This window comes from Salvelinus alpinus, chromosome 28 (genome assembly GCF_045679555.1).
Source record: "Salvelinus alpinus chromosome 28, SLU_Salpinus.1, whole genome shotgun sequence".
NCBI lineage: Eukaryota > Metazoa > Chordata > Actinopteri > Salmoniformes > Salmonidae > Salvelinus > Salvelinus alpinus.
In genome coordinates this window covers 15,403,535-15,419,395 of record NC_092113.1, presented here as the reverse complement: position 1 = coordinate 15,419,395, position 15,861 = coordinate 15,403,535, and the positions used below count along the sequence as shown (strand labels likewise).

At 43.3% G+C, this 15,861-nt stretch overlaps 1 protein-coding gene across 1 annotated transcript in view; it reads right to left on the bottom strand.

Moving 5' to 3' along the window:
- lamb2l (laminin, beta 2-like) overlaps positions 1–15,629 on the bottom strand; it is a 46,533-nt gene extending 30,904 nt beyond the window's left edge. Inside the window, exons 1-2 of the mRNA XM_071371833.1 lie at positions 15,459–15,629; positions 14,870–14,941 (exon numbers count right to left, since the gene is read on the bottom strand). Of these exons, the coding sequence (XP_071227934.1) occupies positions 14,870–14,941; positions 15,459–15,504 (118 nt within the window). The 5' untranslated portion in view covers positions 15,505–15,629. The remainder of the gene's footprint in view (positions 1–14,869; positions 14,942–15,458) is intronic.
- Positions 15,630–15,861: the final 232 nt, after the last annotated feature.

The window sequence follows — 15,861 nt, the reverse complement described above, 5'->3', positions numbered from 1 at the left end:
AACCCGAGGCATTCAGCTACTCACACACATGTACAGGTACAGTAAAGCTGCAGTTAAATCAAAGTGTGACCTTTGGAATGTTGATATCTGCTCATATCCGACTCTCCCTGGGCAAACAGAAAAGTCTGTTTAGGAGTGCTGTACATTATCCCACAGAGAATACCTGAAGTACACCAGAGATGTAGGACAAAGATAGCGGGGGGTCGGAGTGACTGTGATGCCTAGGACCCCTCCCTGGCTGTGACAAGCTACAGTGGGGAGAACAAGTATTTGATACACTGACAATTTTGCAGGTTTTCCTACTTACAAAGCATGTAGAGGTCTGTAATTTTTATCATAGGTACACTTCAACTGTGAGAGAAGGAATCTAAAACAAAAATCCAGAAAATCACATTGTATGATTTTTAAGTAATTAATTTGCATTTTATTGCATGACATAAGTATTTGATACATCAGAAAAGCAGAACTGAATATTTGGTACAGAAACCTTAGTTTGCAATTACAGAGATCATACGTTTCCTGTAGTTCTTGACCAGGTTTGCACACACTGCAGCAGGGATTTTGGCCCACTCCTCCATACAGACCTTCTCCAGATCCTTCAGGTTTCGGGGCTGTCGCTGGGCAATACGGACTTTCGGCTCCCTGCAAAGATTTTCTATTGGGTTCAGGTCTGGAGACTGGCTAGGCCACTCCAGGACCTTGAGATGCTTCTTACGGAGCCACTCCTTAGTTGCCCTGGCTGTGTGTTTCGGGTCGTTGTCATGCTGGAAGACCCAGCCACGACCCATCTTCAATGCTCTTACTGAGGGAAGGAGGTTGTTGGTCAAGATCTCGCAATACATGGCCCCATCCATCCTCCCCTCAATACGGTGCAGTCGTCCTGTCCCCTTTGCAGAAAAGCATCCCCAAAGAATGATGTTTCCACCTCCATGCTTCACGGTTGGGATGGTGTTCTTGGGGTTGTACTCATCCTTCTATTCCTCCAAACACGGCGAGTGGAGTTTAGAGCAAAAAGCTCTATTTTTGTCTCATCAGACCACATGACCTTCTCCCATTCCTCCTCTGGATCATCCAGATGGTCATTGGCAAACTTCAGACGGGCCTGGACATGCGCTGGCTTGAGCAGGGGGACCTTGCGTGCGCTGCAGGATTTTAATCCATGACGGCGTAGTGTGTTACTAATGGTTTTCTTTGAGACTGTGGTCCCAGCTCTCTTCAGGTCATTGACCAGGTCCTGCCGTGTAGTTCTGGGCTGATCCCTCACATTCCTCATGATCATTGATGCCCCACGAGGTGAGATCTTGCATGGAGCCCCAGACCGAGGGTGATTGACCGTCATCTTGAACTTCTTCCATTTTCTAATAATTGTGCCAACAGTTGTTGCCTTCTCACCAAGCTGCTTGGCTATTGTCCTGTAGCCCATCCCAGCCTTGTACAGGTCTACAATTTATCCCTGATGTCCTTACACAGCTCTCTGGTCTTGGCCATTGTGGAGAGGTTGGAGTCTGTTTGATTGAGTGTGTGGACAGGTGTCTTTTATACAGGTAACGAGTTCAAACAGGTGCAGTTAATACAGGTAATGAGTGGAGAACAGGAGGGCTTCTTAAAGAAAAACTAACAGGTCTGTAAGAGCCGGAATTCTTACTGGTTGGTAGGTGATCAAATACTTATGTCATGCAATAAAATGCAAATTAATTACTTAAAAATCATACAATGTGATTTTCTGGATTTTTGTTTTAGATTCCGTCTCTCACAGTTGAAGTGTACCTATGATAAAAATGACAGACCTCTACATGCTTTGTAAGTAGGAAAACCTGCAAAATTGGCAGTGTATCAAATACTTGTTCTCCCCACTGTATCTCTGACCGTGATACAGAGCCTAATGGCTTCTCTAAGCTGCAATGTCGGTGTGTTGCATGACTGGACATTGGAAGGGGCAATCTTCTGTATCTCAGTGTGTTGAATTGTCCACCTCACTATGGTTCACTATGATGACAGTATGTGATGTTGTAGGTATATCTTCCCTTCATATGACTTTTCTATTTTCTCACCGTTGTTGAAATATACAGTGCACCTAGTCTGGGTTTTGGCTGATAATTACAAGGCACCACTGCAAAAGGGTGCTCTGTTAGCAGACAACACACACATATCATTTTTCTAAATAGCTCTGACTTCTTAGACTTGACAGTGATGTCAAGCCCCCTCCTCTCTGGTGGGTGATACGATATCTGTAATATATCCTTTACCTTGTTTTCTCCTGCACCGACTAGCAAAGAGAATGTGTGTGCATGTATGTATGTGTGTGTGTGTGTGCATGTCTTTTGTAAGAGTGTATTTGGGGAGGGCCCTAGTAAAGCCACCCCAGGGTCTGCCTTCACCTACTCTGTTATTGCATTCATCTGTCTTTCCCCCCTCAAAATGACAAAAATAACAACGACATACACTTCAAAGAGCATTTCAAATCTGACCTAAGGACCCATTGTTTAATATACAGTAGACCAGTGTAGACGCTGTTGTCCCTTCTGCTCAACGCCTCTTCATGTTTTATTAACTCAGGAGAAGGTACAGTACAGATGCTCACGAAAATCACTGATGAAATTGACATATATAAAGTAAAACTACCATTTACATCACGGGTCTCAAATAACACCTTTTTAGATCATTCCTGACGACATGTGTGAGAACGTTACTGTTAGATCGGGTCCTAATGCTAACGTATTGGAGCGTGCAGAGAAAAACACAGGGCTTTCGTAGGTTTCAAAACTGCTGTTGACAACAGCTGGTTTCTCAGTCTGATTAGAGCGTTGGTCAAGCATGTGTCTGTACGCCGCCCGCCACGTAGCTACACACACACGCATGCCGAAGAAGGAAGGCGTAGGCAGACACACACTTGCCTAACATCCCATCTCCCTTCTGTACCGGGCGCTACAGTAAAAATGCAGGGAGACTGCGAGAGGGGAAACGTGTATTTATTAAGAAAAACATTCCAGGTGTCAGACACGGACTGTTCCAAACACTCCGCCCCCTTCCCACAATGCCCCTGTGCAGAGGTAGAACATGTGTGTTGGAGTGTGGAGGGCCCGTCCAACATGCTCTGTGGTGCTTATCTCTATACGGGCTGGGACAGGGGACCAGGGAGGGCAGAGGAACCAGGCTTAGGCAGTCAGGCTGACAGCATATGGATCCTCCACGCTACTGGGCTTCAGTAGTACAGCTGTCTTTCTTCTGGGAGTCAAGGCTTAATCCACACACCACCTGACACTTTCTCAGCCACTGGAATGGAGCACTGAGCTGAGCAGTGAATCCATTGTCTGTCAGAGCTGCTAGGGCCAGGACCTATCAACCTCTGTTTCCTCTACTGGATCTAACACGGTTTACTGTGCTCAGAGATCATCTCTCCATAGGCTATTCATCAGTTGGTCCACTGCCCTCATAACTGTCATTGTTGACCCATATCCAATAACAGCAGCTCCTACAAACTGTGTCTGGATCCTCACTCCCTATCTTTTTAACATATTATTTAACTAGACAAGTCAGTTTAGAACAAATTCTTATTTTACAATGACGGCCTACCCCGGCCAAACCATTCCCCTAACCCGGACGACGCTGGGCCAATTGTGCGCCGCCCTATGGGACTCCCGATCACGGCCGGTTGTGATGCAGCCCAGTGATGCCTCCAGCACTCTAGCACTGAGATGCAGTGCCTTAAACCGCTGCGCCACTCGGGAGCCCAAGTGTACTAGTCAAGCATACAGCATACAGCATCAGAGCTCCAGTGATCTGTTGGATTTGAATCCAGTCCCTTCAGGTCCCTCTCTTCTTTGACACCATATTACAGTCAGTGAAATGGCCTCCCAGCCCTAAAGCCCAGTGTGTGAGTCACTATACTGTCATCATTAGACAATCCCATGAATTGAGTCAGATAACTATAGGGGGCTGTGCTGTGATTGGAAGATTTGTACACATTCTCACTGATGGTTAATTTAACATTGAACATGACCAGTGGAGGCTGCTGAGGGGAGAACGGCTCATAATAATGGCTGGAATAGATTAAATGGAACGGTATCCAAAACATGGTTTTCATGTGTTTGATACCATTCCATCCATTAAACTCCATTCCAGCCATTATTATGCCTTACAGAATAAGGCATAATAAATACAGCCTTCCTCCCCTCAGCAGCCTCCACTGAACAGGACACAGTCTAGAAAATATCCAGTTCTGTATTGATTGTACAGTAGGGCAGCACATAGCAAAGCACCAATTGATACAGATGGAAGGTAAAAGGTAACACTTCCACACACTTGCAATACATGTTTCCCAGTTACAGTCATTAACAGAGAATATGACCCAGATTCCTGACTGCAGAGGAGTGAGGAGAAAAGGGCACATATCCCAGAATACCTAGCAGTCTGAACTTTGTGCCAGTGCCACCCAGGGAAGGAGGGAGAGGGAGGGTTTACGAAAATCACAAGACCCGGTAATCTGTCTTTAACTGGATTAGAGCTGAGTTCCTGGGAAAGAAACGATGACGCCCAGGTGGAAGAGGAGTGGCGAACGGCTGTCTGGCTCCTGGGCTGGGAGGACAGACAGTAGTCACCGGAACACACTTCATAGCTCACTGGCTGCATATACTGTATGTGTGTGTGGACCGGACCCCTCTGTCAAAACACACCTCAGTCACCAATGAACCCTGAAGAGGCCCATTCTGACAACCATACAGAGACAAGAGCTGCTGCTAGTAACCTATCATTTGCCAGACATTCCAGAAATGCCCCAAATTCTGTTGGATTTAAATAACAGATTTTCAACTGAATCTTACCCTGTGAGATTACCGAATAAGGTGGTGTTGCATGAACAGAGAAGTTAAAAAATAATCATTCAGAGCATCAAAGCTTTCAGTGCTCACTGTTCTGGCATCTTAAGTTATGGTGGTGGAACCCTGTCATACAGAGGGAACCCCTGAATTCTGTCATTCTCAGGTTCCATCCATTCAACCCTGGTTATATTTTACAGCGAACTCCTATACCTTTTGTGTGTTGTATAGCAATTACCATTACGTAAACAAAGGGTGGAGCTGCAAGTGCAAAGCTATACAGATCCATTACTGCATCAGATCTCGCCTGAACAGCTGTCTGAGGAGTGGCTCCTCTTTTGTAGTAAGAGACTGGTGAAAGATCAGACGCAGGATCATCAGTCAGCAGAACAATGGCAGCAACACAGTAAAGCAGAGACAAATCCCTTCTCTGCATAAAACTCAACCTGCGCTGTGCTGCGCTGCTCTGGAGGAAACACCATACACACCTGCGGTTTAGCGCCCTGTGCTACAATAAATACATCACATCAGACTTTCTTTGAATCTTTCAATATGTGTGTTTCTAAAATGTGTCAAAACATCACATTACATGAATGGCTGTCTATAGTAGAGGCCGACCGATTAATCGGAATGGCCGATTAATTAGGGCCGATTTCAGGTTTTCATAACAACCGGAAATCGGTATATTTGGACACCGATTTGGACTCAACATTTTTTTTACACCTTTATTTAACTAGGCAAGTCAGTTAAGAACATATTCTTATTGTCACGCCCTGACCTTAGAGAGCCTTTTTATTTATCTATTTGGTTAGGTCAGGGTGTGATTTGGGTGGGCATTCTATGTTTTCTATTTCTTTGTTTTGGCTGAGTGTGGTTCTCAATCAGAGGCAGCTGTCTATCGTTGTCTCTGATTGGAGATCATATATAAGTTGTCATTTTCCGTTTGCGTTTTGTGGGATCTTGTTTTCTGTATAGTTTCTTTGCCTTACAGAACTGTGCGCTTTCGTTTTTCACTTTGGTTATTTTGTTTGAGTGTTTTTTGACAAATAATATCATGAACACTTTCCACGCTGCGCTTTGGTCCACTCCTTTCGACGAGAGCCGTAACACTTATTTTCAATGACGGCCTAGGAACGGTGGGTTAACTGCCTTGTTCAGGGGCAGAACGACATATTTTTACCTTGTCAGCTCGGAGATTCAATTTTGCAACCGTTAACTAGTCCTTCGCTCTAACCACCTGCTTTACATTGCACTCCACGAGGAGCCTGCCTGTGACGCGAATGCAGTAAGAACCCAAGGTAAGTTGCTAGCTAGCATTAAACTTATCTTATAAAAAACAATCAATCAATCATAATCACTAGTTAACTCCACATGGTTGATGATATTACTAGTTTATGTAGCGTGTCCTGCGTTGCATATAATCGATGCGGTGCGCATTCGCGAAAAAGGACTGTCGTTGCTCCAATGTGTACCTAACCATCAATGCCTTTCTTAAAATCAATACACAAGTATATATTTTTCAACCTGCATATTTAGTTAATATTGCCTGCTAACATGAATTTCTTTCAACTAGGGAAAATGTGTCACTTCTCTTGCAACAGAGTCAGGGTATATGCAGCTGTTTGGGCCGCCTGGCTCATTGCGAACTGTGTGAAGCCTATTTCTTCCTAACAAAGACAGCCAACTTCGCCAAACGGGGGATGATTTAACAAAAGGGCATTTGCGAAAAAAGCACAATCGTTGCACGACTTTACCTAACCATAAACATCAATGCCTTTCTTAAAATCAATACACAGAAGTATATATTTTTAAACCTGCATATTTAGCTAAAAGAAATCCAGGTTAGCAGGCAATATTAACCAGGTGAAATTGTGTCACTTCTCTTGCATTCATTGCACGCAGAGTCAGGGTATATGCAACAGTTTGGGCCGCCTGGCTCATTGCGAACTAATTTGCCAGAATTTTACGTAATTATGACATAACATTGAAGGTTGTGCAATGTAACAGGAATATTTAGACTTATGGATGCCACCCATTAGATAAAATACGGAACGGTTCCGTATTTCACTGAAAGAATAAACGTTTTGTTTTCGAGATGATAGTTTCCGGATTCGACCATATTAATGACCTAAGGCTCGCATTTCCGTGTGTTATTATGTTATAACTAAGTCTATGATTTGATAGAGCAATCTGACTCAGCGATGGTACGCACCAGCAGGCTCGTAAGCATTCATTCAAACAGCACTTTCGTGCGATTTGACAGCAGCTCTTCGCAATGCTTTAAGCATTGCGCTGTTTATGACTTCAAGCCTATCAACCTCCGAGTTTAGGCTGTGTAACCGATGTGAAATGGCTAGCTAGTTAGCGGGATGCGCGCTAATAGCGTTTCAAACGTCACTCGCTCTGAGACTTGGAGTAGTTGTTCCCCTTGCAGAGGCAGGCTTTTGTGGAGCGATGGGTAATGCTGCTTCGAGGGTGGCTGTTGTCGATGTGTTCCTGGTTCGAGCCCAGGTAGGAGCGAGGAGAGGGACGGAAGCTATACTGTTACACTGGCAATACTAAAGTGCCTATAAGAACATACAGTGTCAAAGGTATATGAAATACAAATCGTATAGAGAGAAATAGTTCTATAATTCCTATAATAACTACAACCTAAAACGTCTTACCTGGGAATATTGAAGACTCATGTTAAAAGGAACCACCAGCTTTCATATGTTCTCATGTTCTGAGCAAGGAACTTAAACGTTAGATTTCTTACATGGCACATATTGCACTTTTACTTTCTTCTCCAACACTTTGTTTTTGCATTATTTAAACCAAATTGAACATGCTTCATTATTTATTTAAGGCTAAATTGATTTTATTGATGTATTATATTAAGTTAAAATAAGTGTTCATTCAGTATTGTTGTAATTGTCGTTATTACAACAACAAAAAATGAAATTGGCCGATTAATCGGTATCGTTTTTTTTTTGTCCTCCAATAATCGGTATCAGCGTTGAAAAATCATAATCGGTCGACCTCTAGTCTATAGTCGTAAACTACTCATGAAACATCAACAAATTTTCTATCGACTAAACATTCCCTTGTTTCTTCAATGTTAACTAATCTAGCCTAAGGTGGGCTGGGTTGACTGTCACCTTCATAGCTGCAGCGGGATTATTCTGCCACATTATGCAGGCTGTGTTAACTACTGCACATACTCTCCATATCTGTCCGGTGGTTTGACAAATCTGCCACGGGAAGTCATTGGCACTGGAGTCTGTGGTGCTGTGACAGGAGGGGGGTCAGCATCTGATACAAGTAAGTGCAACTCTGTGTCACACTCTGGGTGTTCCTCTCCACCTTTTGGAGAAGTCTCTGGAGCAGGGAGTACAGGAGGGGACTAAGCACACATCCTGGAGGTGCCCCCGTGTTGAGGGTCACCACCTGGGGCCGTCCCGTCAGGAAGGTCCTAGCAAGATTTCTTCTATGTGTCCATGTCTGTGTCCCATTTGTTTGAAGCGGTAGCTCTAGCCTCCAAGACAGCTTCTACCCCCAAGCCATAAAACTTCTAAATACTCATAAGGCTGCTAAATAGTTCATTAATGGTTACCTAAACTATCTGCACTGACCCTATGCACACTCACAAGACTATATATACACACCATATACACAGTTACACACACACTAGACTGACACTCTCACACAAAACCCACACTCACATACGCACACACACACATAACACACACACGCATACCAACAACACAAACACACATACACACATGCATACCGACACAAGACACACACACACACACACTTTTACACTCATCATATGCTGCTGCTACTCTTTATTTTACTCTTATTATTATCTATCCTGATGCCTAGTCACTTTACTCTGCCTACATGTACATACTGTATCTACCTCAAATACCTCATACACCTACCTGCACATTGATCTGGTACTGGTACTACCTGTTTATAGCTCCATTTTTGTGTGTTTTACTCCTCTTGTGTTACTATTTTTCTTTATATATATATATATATATATATATATATATATATATATATATATATATATATATATATACAGTGGGGAGAACAAGTATTTGATACACTGCCGATTTTGCAGGTTTTCCTACTTACAAAGCATGTAGAGGTCTGTAATTTTTTATCATAGGTACACTTCAACTGTGAGAGACGGAATCTAAAACAAAAATCCTGAAAATCACATTGTATGATTTTTAAGTAATTAATTAGCATTTTATTGCATGACATAAGTATTTGATACATCAGAAAAGCAGAACTTAATATTTAGTACAGAAACTTTTGTTTGCAATTACAGAGATCATACATTTCCTGTAGTTCTTGACCAGGTTTGCACGCACTGCAGCAGGGATTTTGGCCCACTCCTCCATACAGACCTTCTCCAGATCCTTCACGTTTCGGGGCTGTCGCTGGGCAATACGGACTTTCAGCTCCCTCCAAAAATTTTCTATTTGGTTCAGGTCTGGAGACTGGCTAGGCCACTCCAGGACCTTGAGATGCTTCTTACGGAGCCACTCCTTAGTTGCCATGGCTGTGTGTTTCGGGTCGTTGTCATGCTGGAAGACCCAACCACGACCCATCTTCAATGCTCTTACTGAGGGAAGGAGGTTGTTGGCCAAGATCTCACGATACATGGCCCCATCCATCCTCCCCTCAATACGGTGCAGTCGTCCTGTCCCCTTTGCAGAAAAGCATCCCCAAAGAATGATGTTTCCACCTCCGTGCTTCACGGTTGGGATGGTGTTCTTGGGGTTGTACTCATCCTTCTTCTTCCTCCAAACACGGCGAGTGGAGTTTAGACCAAAAAGCTCTATTTTTGTCTCATCAGACCACATGACCTTCTCCCATTCCTCCTCTGGATCATCCAGATGGTCATTGGCAAACTTCAGACGGGCCTGGACATGCGCTGGCTTGAGCAGGGGGACCTTGTGTGCGCTGCAGGATTTTAATCCATGACGGCGTAGTGTGTTACTAATGGTTTTCTTTGAGACTGTGGTCCCAGCTCTCTTCAGGTCATTGACCAGGTCCTGCCATGTAGTTCTGGGCTGATCCCTCACCTTCCTCATGATCATTGATGCCCCACGAGGTGAGATCTTGCATGGAGCCCCAGACCGAGGGTGATTGACCGTCATCTTGAACTTCTTCCATTTTCTAATAATTGCGCCAACAGTTGTTGCTTTCTCACCAAGCTGCTTGCCTATTGTCCTGTAGCCCATCCCAGCCTTGTGCAGGTCTACAATTTTATCCCTGATGTCCTTACACAGCTCTCTGGTCTTGGCCATTGTGGAGAGGTTGGAGTCTGTTTGATTGAGTGTGTGGACAGGTGTCTTTTATACAGGTAACAAGTTCAAACAGGTGCAGTTAATACAGGTAATGAGTGGAGAACAGGAGGGCTTCTTAAAGAAAAACGAACAGGTCTGTGAGAGCCGGAATTCTTACTGGTTGGTAGGTGATCAAATACTTATGTCATGCAATAAAATGCTAATTAATTACTTAAAAATCATACAATGTGATATTCAGGATTTTTGTTTTAGATTCCGTCTCTCACAGTTGAAGTGTACCTATGATAAAAATTACAGACCTCTACATGCTTTGTAAGTAGGAAAACCTGCAAAATCGGCAGTGTATCAAATACTTGTTCTCCCCACTGTATATATATATATATATATATATATATATATATTAATCTGCTTCGTTGGGAAGGGCTCATTAGCAAGCATTTCACAGTTTTGGGAGACCCAACCAAATTCACATAGAAATGTGAGTTGTAGATATGTCATTCTCATTGAAAACAAGTCTAAGAAGCGTTGGATCTGTTCTACTTGTGCTATTTCTATGCTTCCCGGTCTTAAGTTCGGTTTTTACGTATTTTAGTTTTAGTTTTGTACACCAGCTTCAAACTGCTGAAAACACAATATTTTTGGTTATGGAAAAAATATTTCACAGCGGTTTAGATTGATTATAATGATTATCTACACTATACTTGCTTGTTTAGTCACGTAAACTGAAATTAGGCAAACTATTGGAATTTTAGCAACCTGGAAATATCTTTATGTCTACACCCTTTGTATTTGGTGCATGTGACAAATCAAATTTGATTGATTGATTTGAGGAAAGTGGTGAATCAGTCTGTATGTGCAACTGCTGCAGAGCATAGAGACTGGGCTTTCTCTGCTTTCTCACACTGCTGGTAATGAAGTTGTGCTCTAATAGCCCTCCCTTTCTCTATCACCCCTTTCTTTCGAATATGGACACTAATGAGCTTTTCTTACTCTCACACCCTTGCTGTGCTCTCTCTTTTCTCTATGTAGTTTACAACCACCAATTACTGACCTCTGTCTTCCTTCTCCTCCTCTCCTCCCTGTTATACCCTCCTTGCCTAGTCTCTACTACTTTCCCTTCCTTCCAGCCTTGATTTTTGGCTGCATAAATATGGGATATGTTAAATAATCAAATCCTTCAAACTTTAATTTCAGTGTGCTGTGCAATAGGATTCTCCAGACCCCAGGGCTAAACTGTCTGATCTAATTCTTATCCAACCCACCGCTGGAGAGAGGCAACAAAAAAGCAGTGGTTCTGTTTGAGAAATAGAAGCTTGCCAGCTCACCTTGGCAAGCTTCTATTTCTCAAACAGAACCACTGGTTGGAAGGGGAAGTAGGAGAGACTATGCAAGGAGGGTATAACGGGCGAGGAATTTACCACATTAGTCTCCGGCTTCTTTAATAAGTGCATCGACGACGTAGTCCCCACAGTGACCGTACGTACATATCCTAACCAAAAGCCATAGATTAAAGGCAAAATCCACACTGAGCTAAAGGCTAGAATGAAGCTTTCAAGGAGTGAGACACAAATCTGGACGCTTATAAGAAATCCCGCAACGCCCTCCGAAGAACCATCATTTTTCAAGTAGACCACTTGAGTCCCTGTACCCAAGAACGCCAAGGTAACCTGCCTAAAAGACTATAGCACTCACATCTGTAGCCCTAAAATGCATTGAAAGGCTGGTCATGGCTCACATCAACACCATCATCCCAGACACCCTGGACCCACTCCAATTCGCATACCGTCCCAACAGATCCACATATGATGCAATCACTATTGCACTCCACAATGCTCTTTCCCACCTGGACAAAAGGAACACCTAAGTGAGAATGCTGTTCATTGACTACAGCTCAGCGTTCAACACCATAATGCCCTACAAGCTCATCACTAAACTAAGTATCTGGGATTAATCACCTCCCTCTGCAATTGGGTACTGGACTTTCTGATGAGCCGCCCCCAGGTGGTGAGGGTATGCAACAAAACATTCGCCACGCTGACCCTCAAAACGGGTGCCCTTCAGGGGTGCGTGCTTAGCCCCCTCCTGTACTCCCTGTTCACCCACAACTGTGTGATCGCACACGACTCCAACACCATCATTAAGTTTGCTGACGAAACGACAGTGAAAGGCCTGATCACCGACAACGATGAGACAGCCTACAGGGAATCGATGGGGTTGTAGTGGACACGATCGAGAGCTTCAAGTTCCTCGGTGTCCACATCACTAAGAACCTTTCATGGTCCAAACACACCAACACATTTGTGTAGAGGGCACAACCATGCCTCTTCCCCCTCAGAAGGCTGAAAAGATTTGGCATGGGCCCTCAGATCCTGAAAAGGTTCTACAGCTGCACCATCGAGAGCATCTTGAATGGTTGCATCACCGCTTGGTATGGCAACTGACTGGCATCTGACCGCAAGGCGCTACAGAGGGTAGTGCGTACGGCCAATTACATCACTGAGGCCGAGCTCCCTGTCATCCAGGACCTCCATAACAGGCAATGTCAAAGGAAGGCCTTAAAAATTGTCAAAGACTCTAGCCACCCAAGTCAGTCTGTTCCCTGTGCTACCGCACGGTAATTGGTACCAGAGAGCCAAGTCTGGGACAAAAAGGCTTCTGAACAGCTTCTACCCCAAAGCCATAAGACTGTTGAACAGTTAATTAAACGGCTACCCAGACGTTCTGCTTTTCTCCCCCACCTACATGTACATAGTACTTCAATCAATCACCTAATCAAACCTACATGTACATATTACCTCAATTAATCACCCCAACTACCTCGTACACCAGTACACTGACTTGGTACCAGTACTCCTTGTATATAGCCTTGTTATTGTTATTTTATTGTGTTCCTATTTTCTTTTTATCTATTTGTTAATTTTCTACTTTTTAACTGCATTGATGGGAAAGGGCTCGTAAGTAAGCATTTCACGTTAAAGTCTATAGTTGTTTTATTCAGCGCATGTGACAAATAAAAGTGTCTTTGATTTGATTTGAAAGAACCACAAACACAGGGTTCTGAGCGAGGTAAGTTCAGACGTTACACTCCAAAAAAATACTGGGTTAAAAACAACCCAACCTTAACATGTGATAACCACAGAACAGATGACCTGGGATGACATTTACTCTCCGGGGAGGCCAAAAAGGACTATCTTAAAGGCTTACACAAGTGTACTAAGCCACGCCTCCATAACCCAGCATCTAAAACCCAGCATCAATAACCCAGCAGTTTTGTAAAGAAAACAACCCATAAGTGACCCAATGCCTGCAACCCAGCAACACAGCATTTCTTTGCGTGTAGTGTGACTGGAGGAGTGGAGACAACAGTGAGTTGTTGTGGCCTGTGGGACTCTTATGTATAGTACAAGGTCATCAAGGCCTGTTTTCAAAACCAGATGCCTCAAACTATTGTTGTACTCCAGTGTGGGAGTCTACGGCATAATATGCCCATAGCTGATTCAGGTAAGTAAGAGTTGGAAATTTGTATTTTCAATGCTCAATAAACTCATGAAATACAACATTCATCCTGGTGTTCAGGGTAAGCAGCTGATTCTGAGTGACAAACATCAACAATATGTATTTCAACACTGAGAGTATTTGTGTACTCAGAGCGCTGTGGTTCTGGATGGGGGTGATGAGAGGACTCTAGTCTAGTCGCCCCTCTCTCTGGTGAACAGTTTCCCCTGTCTTTTGTGTGTACCTTTCGTCGGTGAGTAGAAAGCAGAGGCGCTCACATACAATACTCTTAATTGAACCTCTTCAGAGAGGGCGCAGCCATGTGTGTCAACAGTTAATGACAGAGGAGGGAAAACACGAGTGTGGATAATAAAAGAGTCAGGAGAGAGAAAGGGGAGCCATGTCTGTCTGTTGACAGGACCAATAATAACACAATGTCTGAGGGGCTGTTTAGAATCAAGGTCTATAGAGTTAGTACACAGACATACAGATGTAGAATCTTAATTTGAACACCCTGTTGCAGGAGAACTTTCCTGCAATGGAAAAACATTTTTATTTTGTTTATTTGGTCATGTTTTTTTGTTTTTTTGGGGGGGGGGGACATTTAAATGTGTAGTGTATTTTAGGTTGAACCATTTACTGAAGTGGGTTAAATCAGGGTCACACTGAGTGTTTCTTGATAGTCTTAAACAAATCTACTTTGAAACAAAAGTATACACCTCACACACATGGTTATGTGTATAAGACACATGTACCATGTCAGATATAGAGTTGAAATGTATTACATTTTGAGTTTGCATCCCAATATTACACTTTATATAGATCACAGAAGACTGAAATAACAAAACCGTTTGACATTGAAACACCAGATTTGAAAAATATTATGTATAATAATTATGAAATTGTGAAAAATATGAATAACATTCCACCCATGAAGCCACTAGGTCATTTGACTGCAGGAAAGGTCAACAAAGGCTTCTGAAGTTGGCAATTTCCACTTTGAAATTACGACAAACGTACCAACCCTTACATAAATGTCCATAATGTCCATAATCCACATAATAATTTACATTTCCTGTTGCTGCAGGATTATTGTCCTGCTGTAGCAAACTGGCTCTAATTAAGATCCTACATCTATATTGTCTGAGATGTGTTGTTCATCTGCCACCAAGACAGATAATACATCACCTTAGAGACCTACTGTAATACAGTGTTTACAGTGAGCAGGATAAAACTGAAACGTCCACTCACCTAAAATAAATATGCCCAGATATGCAGCCATGGCGGATGTCAGTCGATTTTGACAGAAGGCCATCCGGAAGGCTGAAACATAGAGTAGGAGAGAGTATGTGTGAATAAGACAAAATATACCCGATCTTTTTGGTCTTCAATGTCATAATATCATAATTTTGCATCATAATACACAATGATCCTCCATTGAAATGCTGGAGGGCCCAACAATTTATATCAATAAATCCATTAGGAAATGTGTGTATGTGCTGCTGACCCTAACCCACTGGACCACAGGGGGTCAGGGGTGCCTCTGTGACCGTGTCGTGACACTGTGGAGAGAAAGGAGTTGTGTGTGCACAGTCTCCACAAACACAGCTCTAAGGACTGAATGTGACCGAGCATGTTCCCTACAGATCTGTGCGTGGGAACACAGATTACAGATGTCCAACTATTCTAATCTGACTTGGCTCAAACAAATGAAAGTTGTTGTCAAATAGTACTACATCCTACCAAGTGACAATAGTACAATTTCTAATACTTTTTTCAATATGGGTTAACATGGTAAATATTTTTTAACATCATCCCACCAGCAATCCTTCAAACAAACCTTCAATACAGAACACTGTACATCTGCATCTGTAACAGACTAACATGTACTAGTAGTGAGGCCGAGGGATGCCGGTACCACACAGTGATGTCATATCCATTGTACAGGGATAGCTAACTCCCCGTGCTGCTGTTCTCATATGGCCAATGACCAAACCTGCATGGCTCCTCTATAATGCAGAATAACAAGAGAAAAATGTTACAATCCCAATAAAATAAAAAACTCTGCAGTGACAAGTAGAATTACAGCGGGGAAAACGTGAAAGAAAACAAGTGGCTATTGCACTGCGGAGTTCCCTATCGCTGCTTGGTTCCCTACCTACTGCAGCCTGGGGACAGAGGGGCTGGGGGCTGGCTGGCTGGTGGGTCTCTATGTGGGTATAAACCCTTGAGAGGATCAGGGC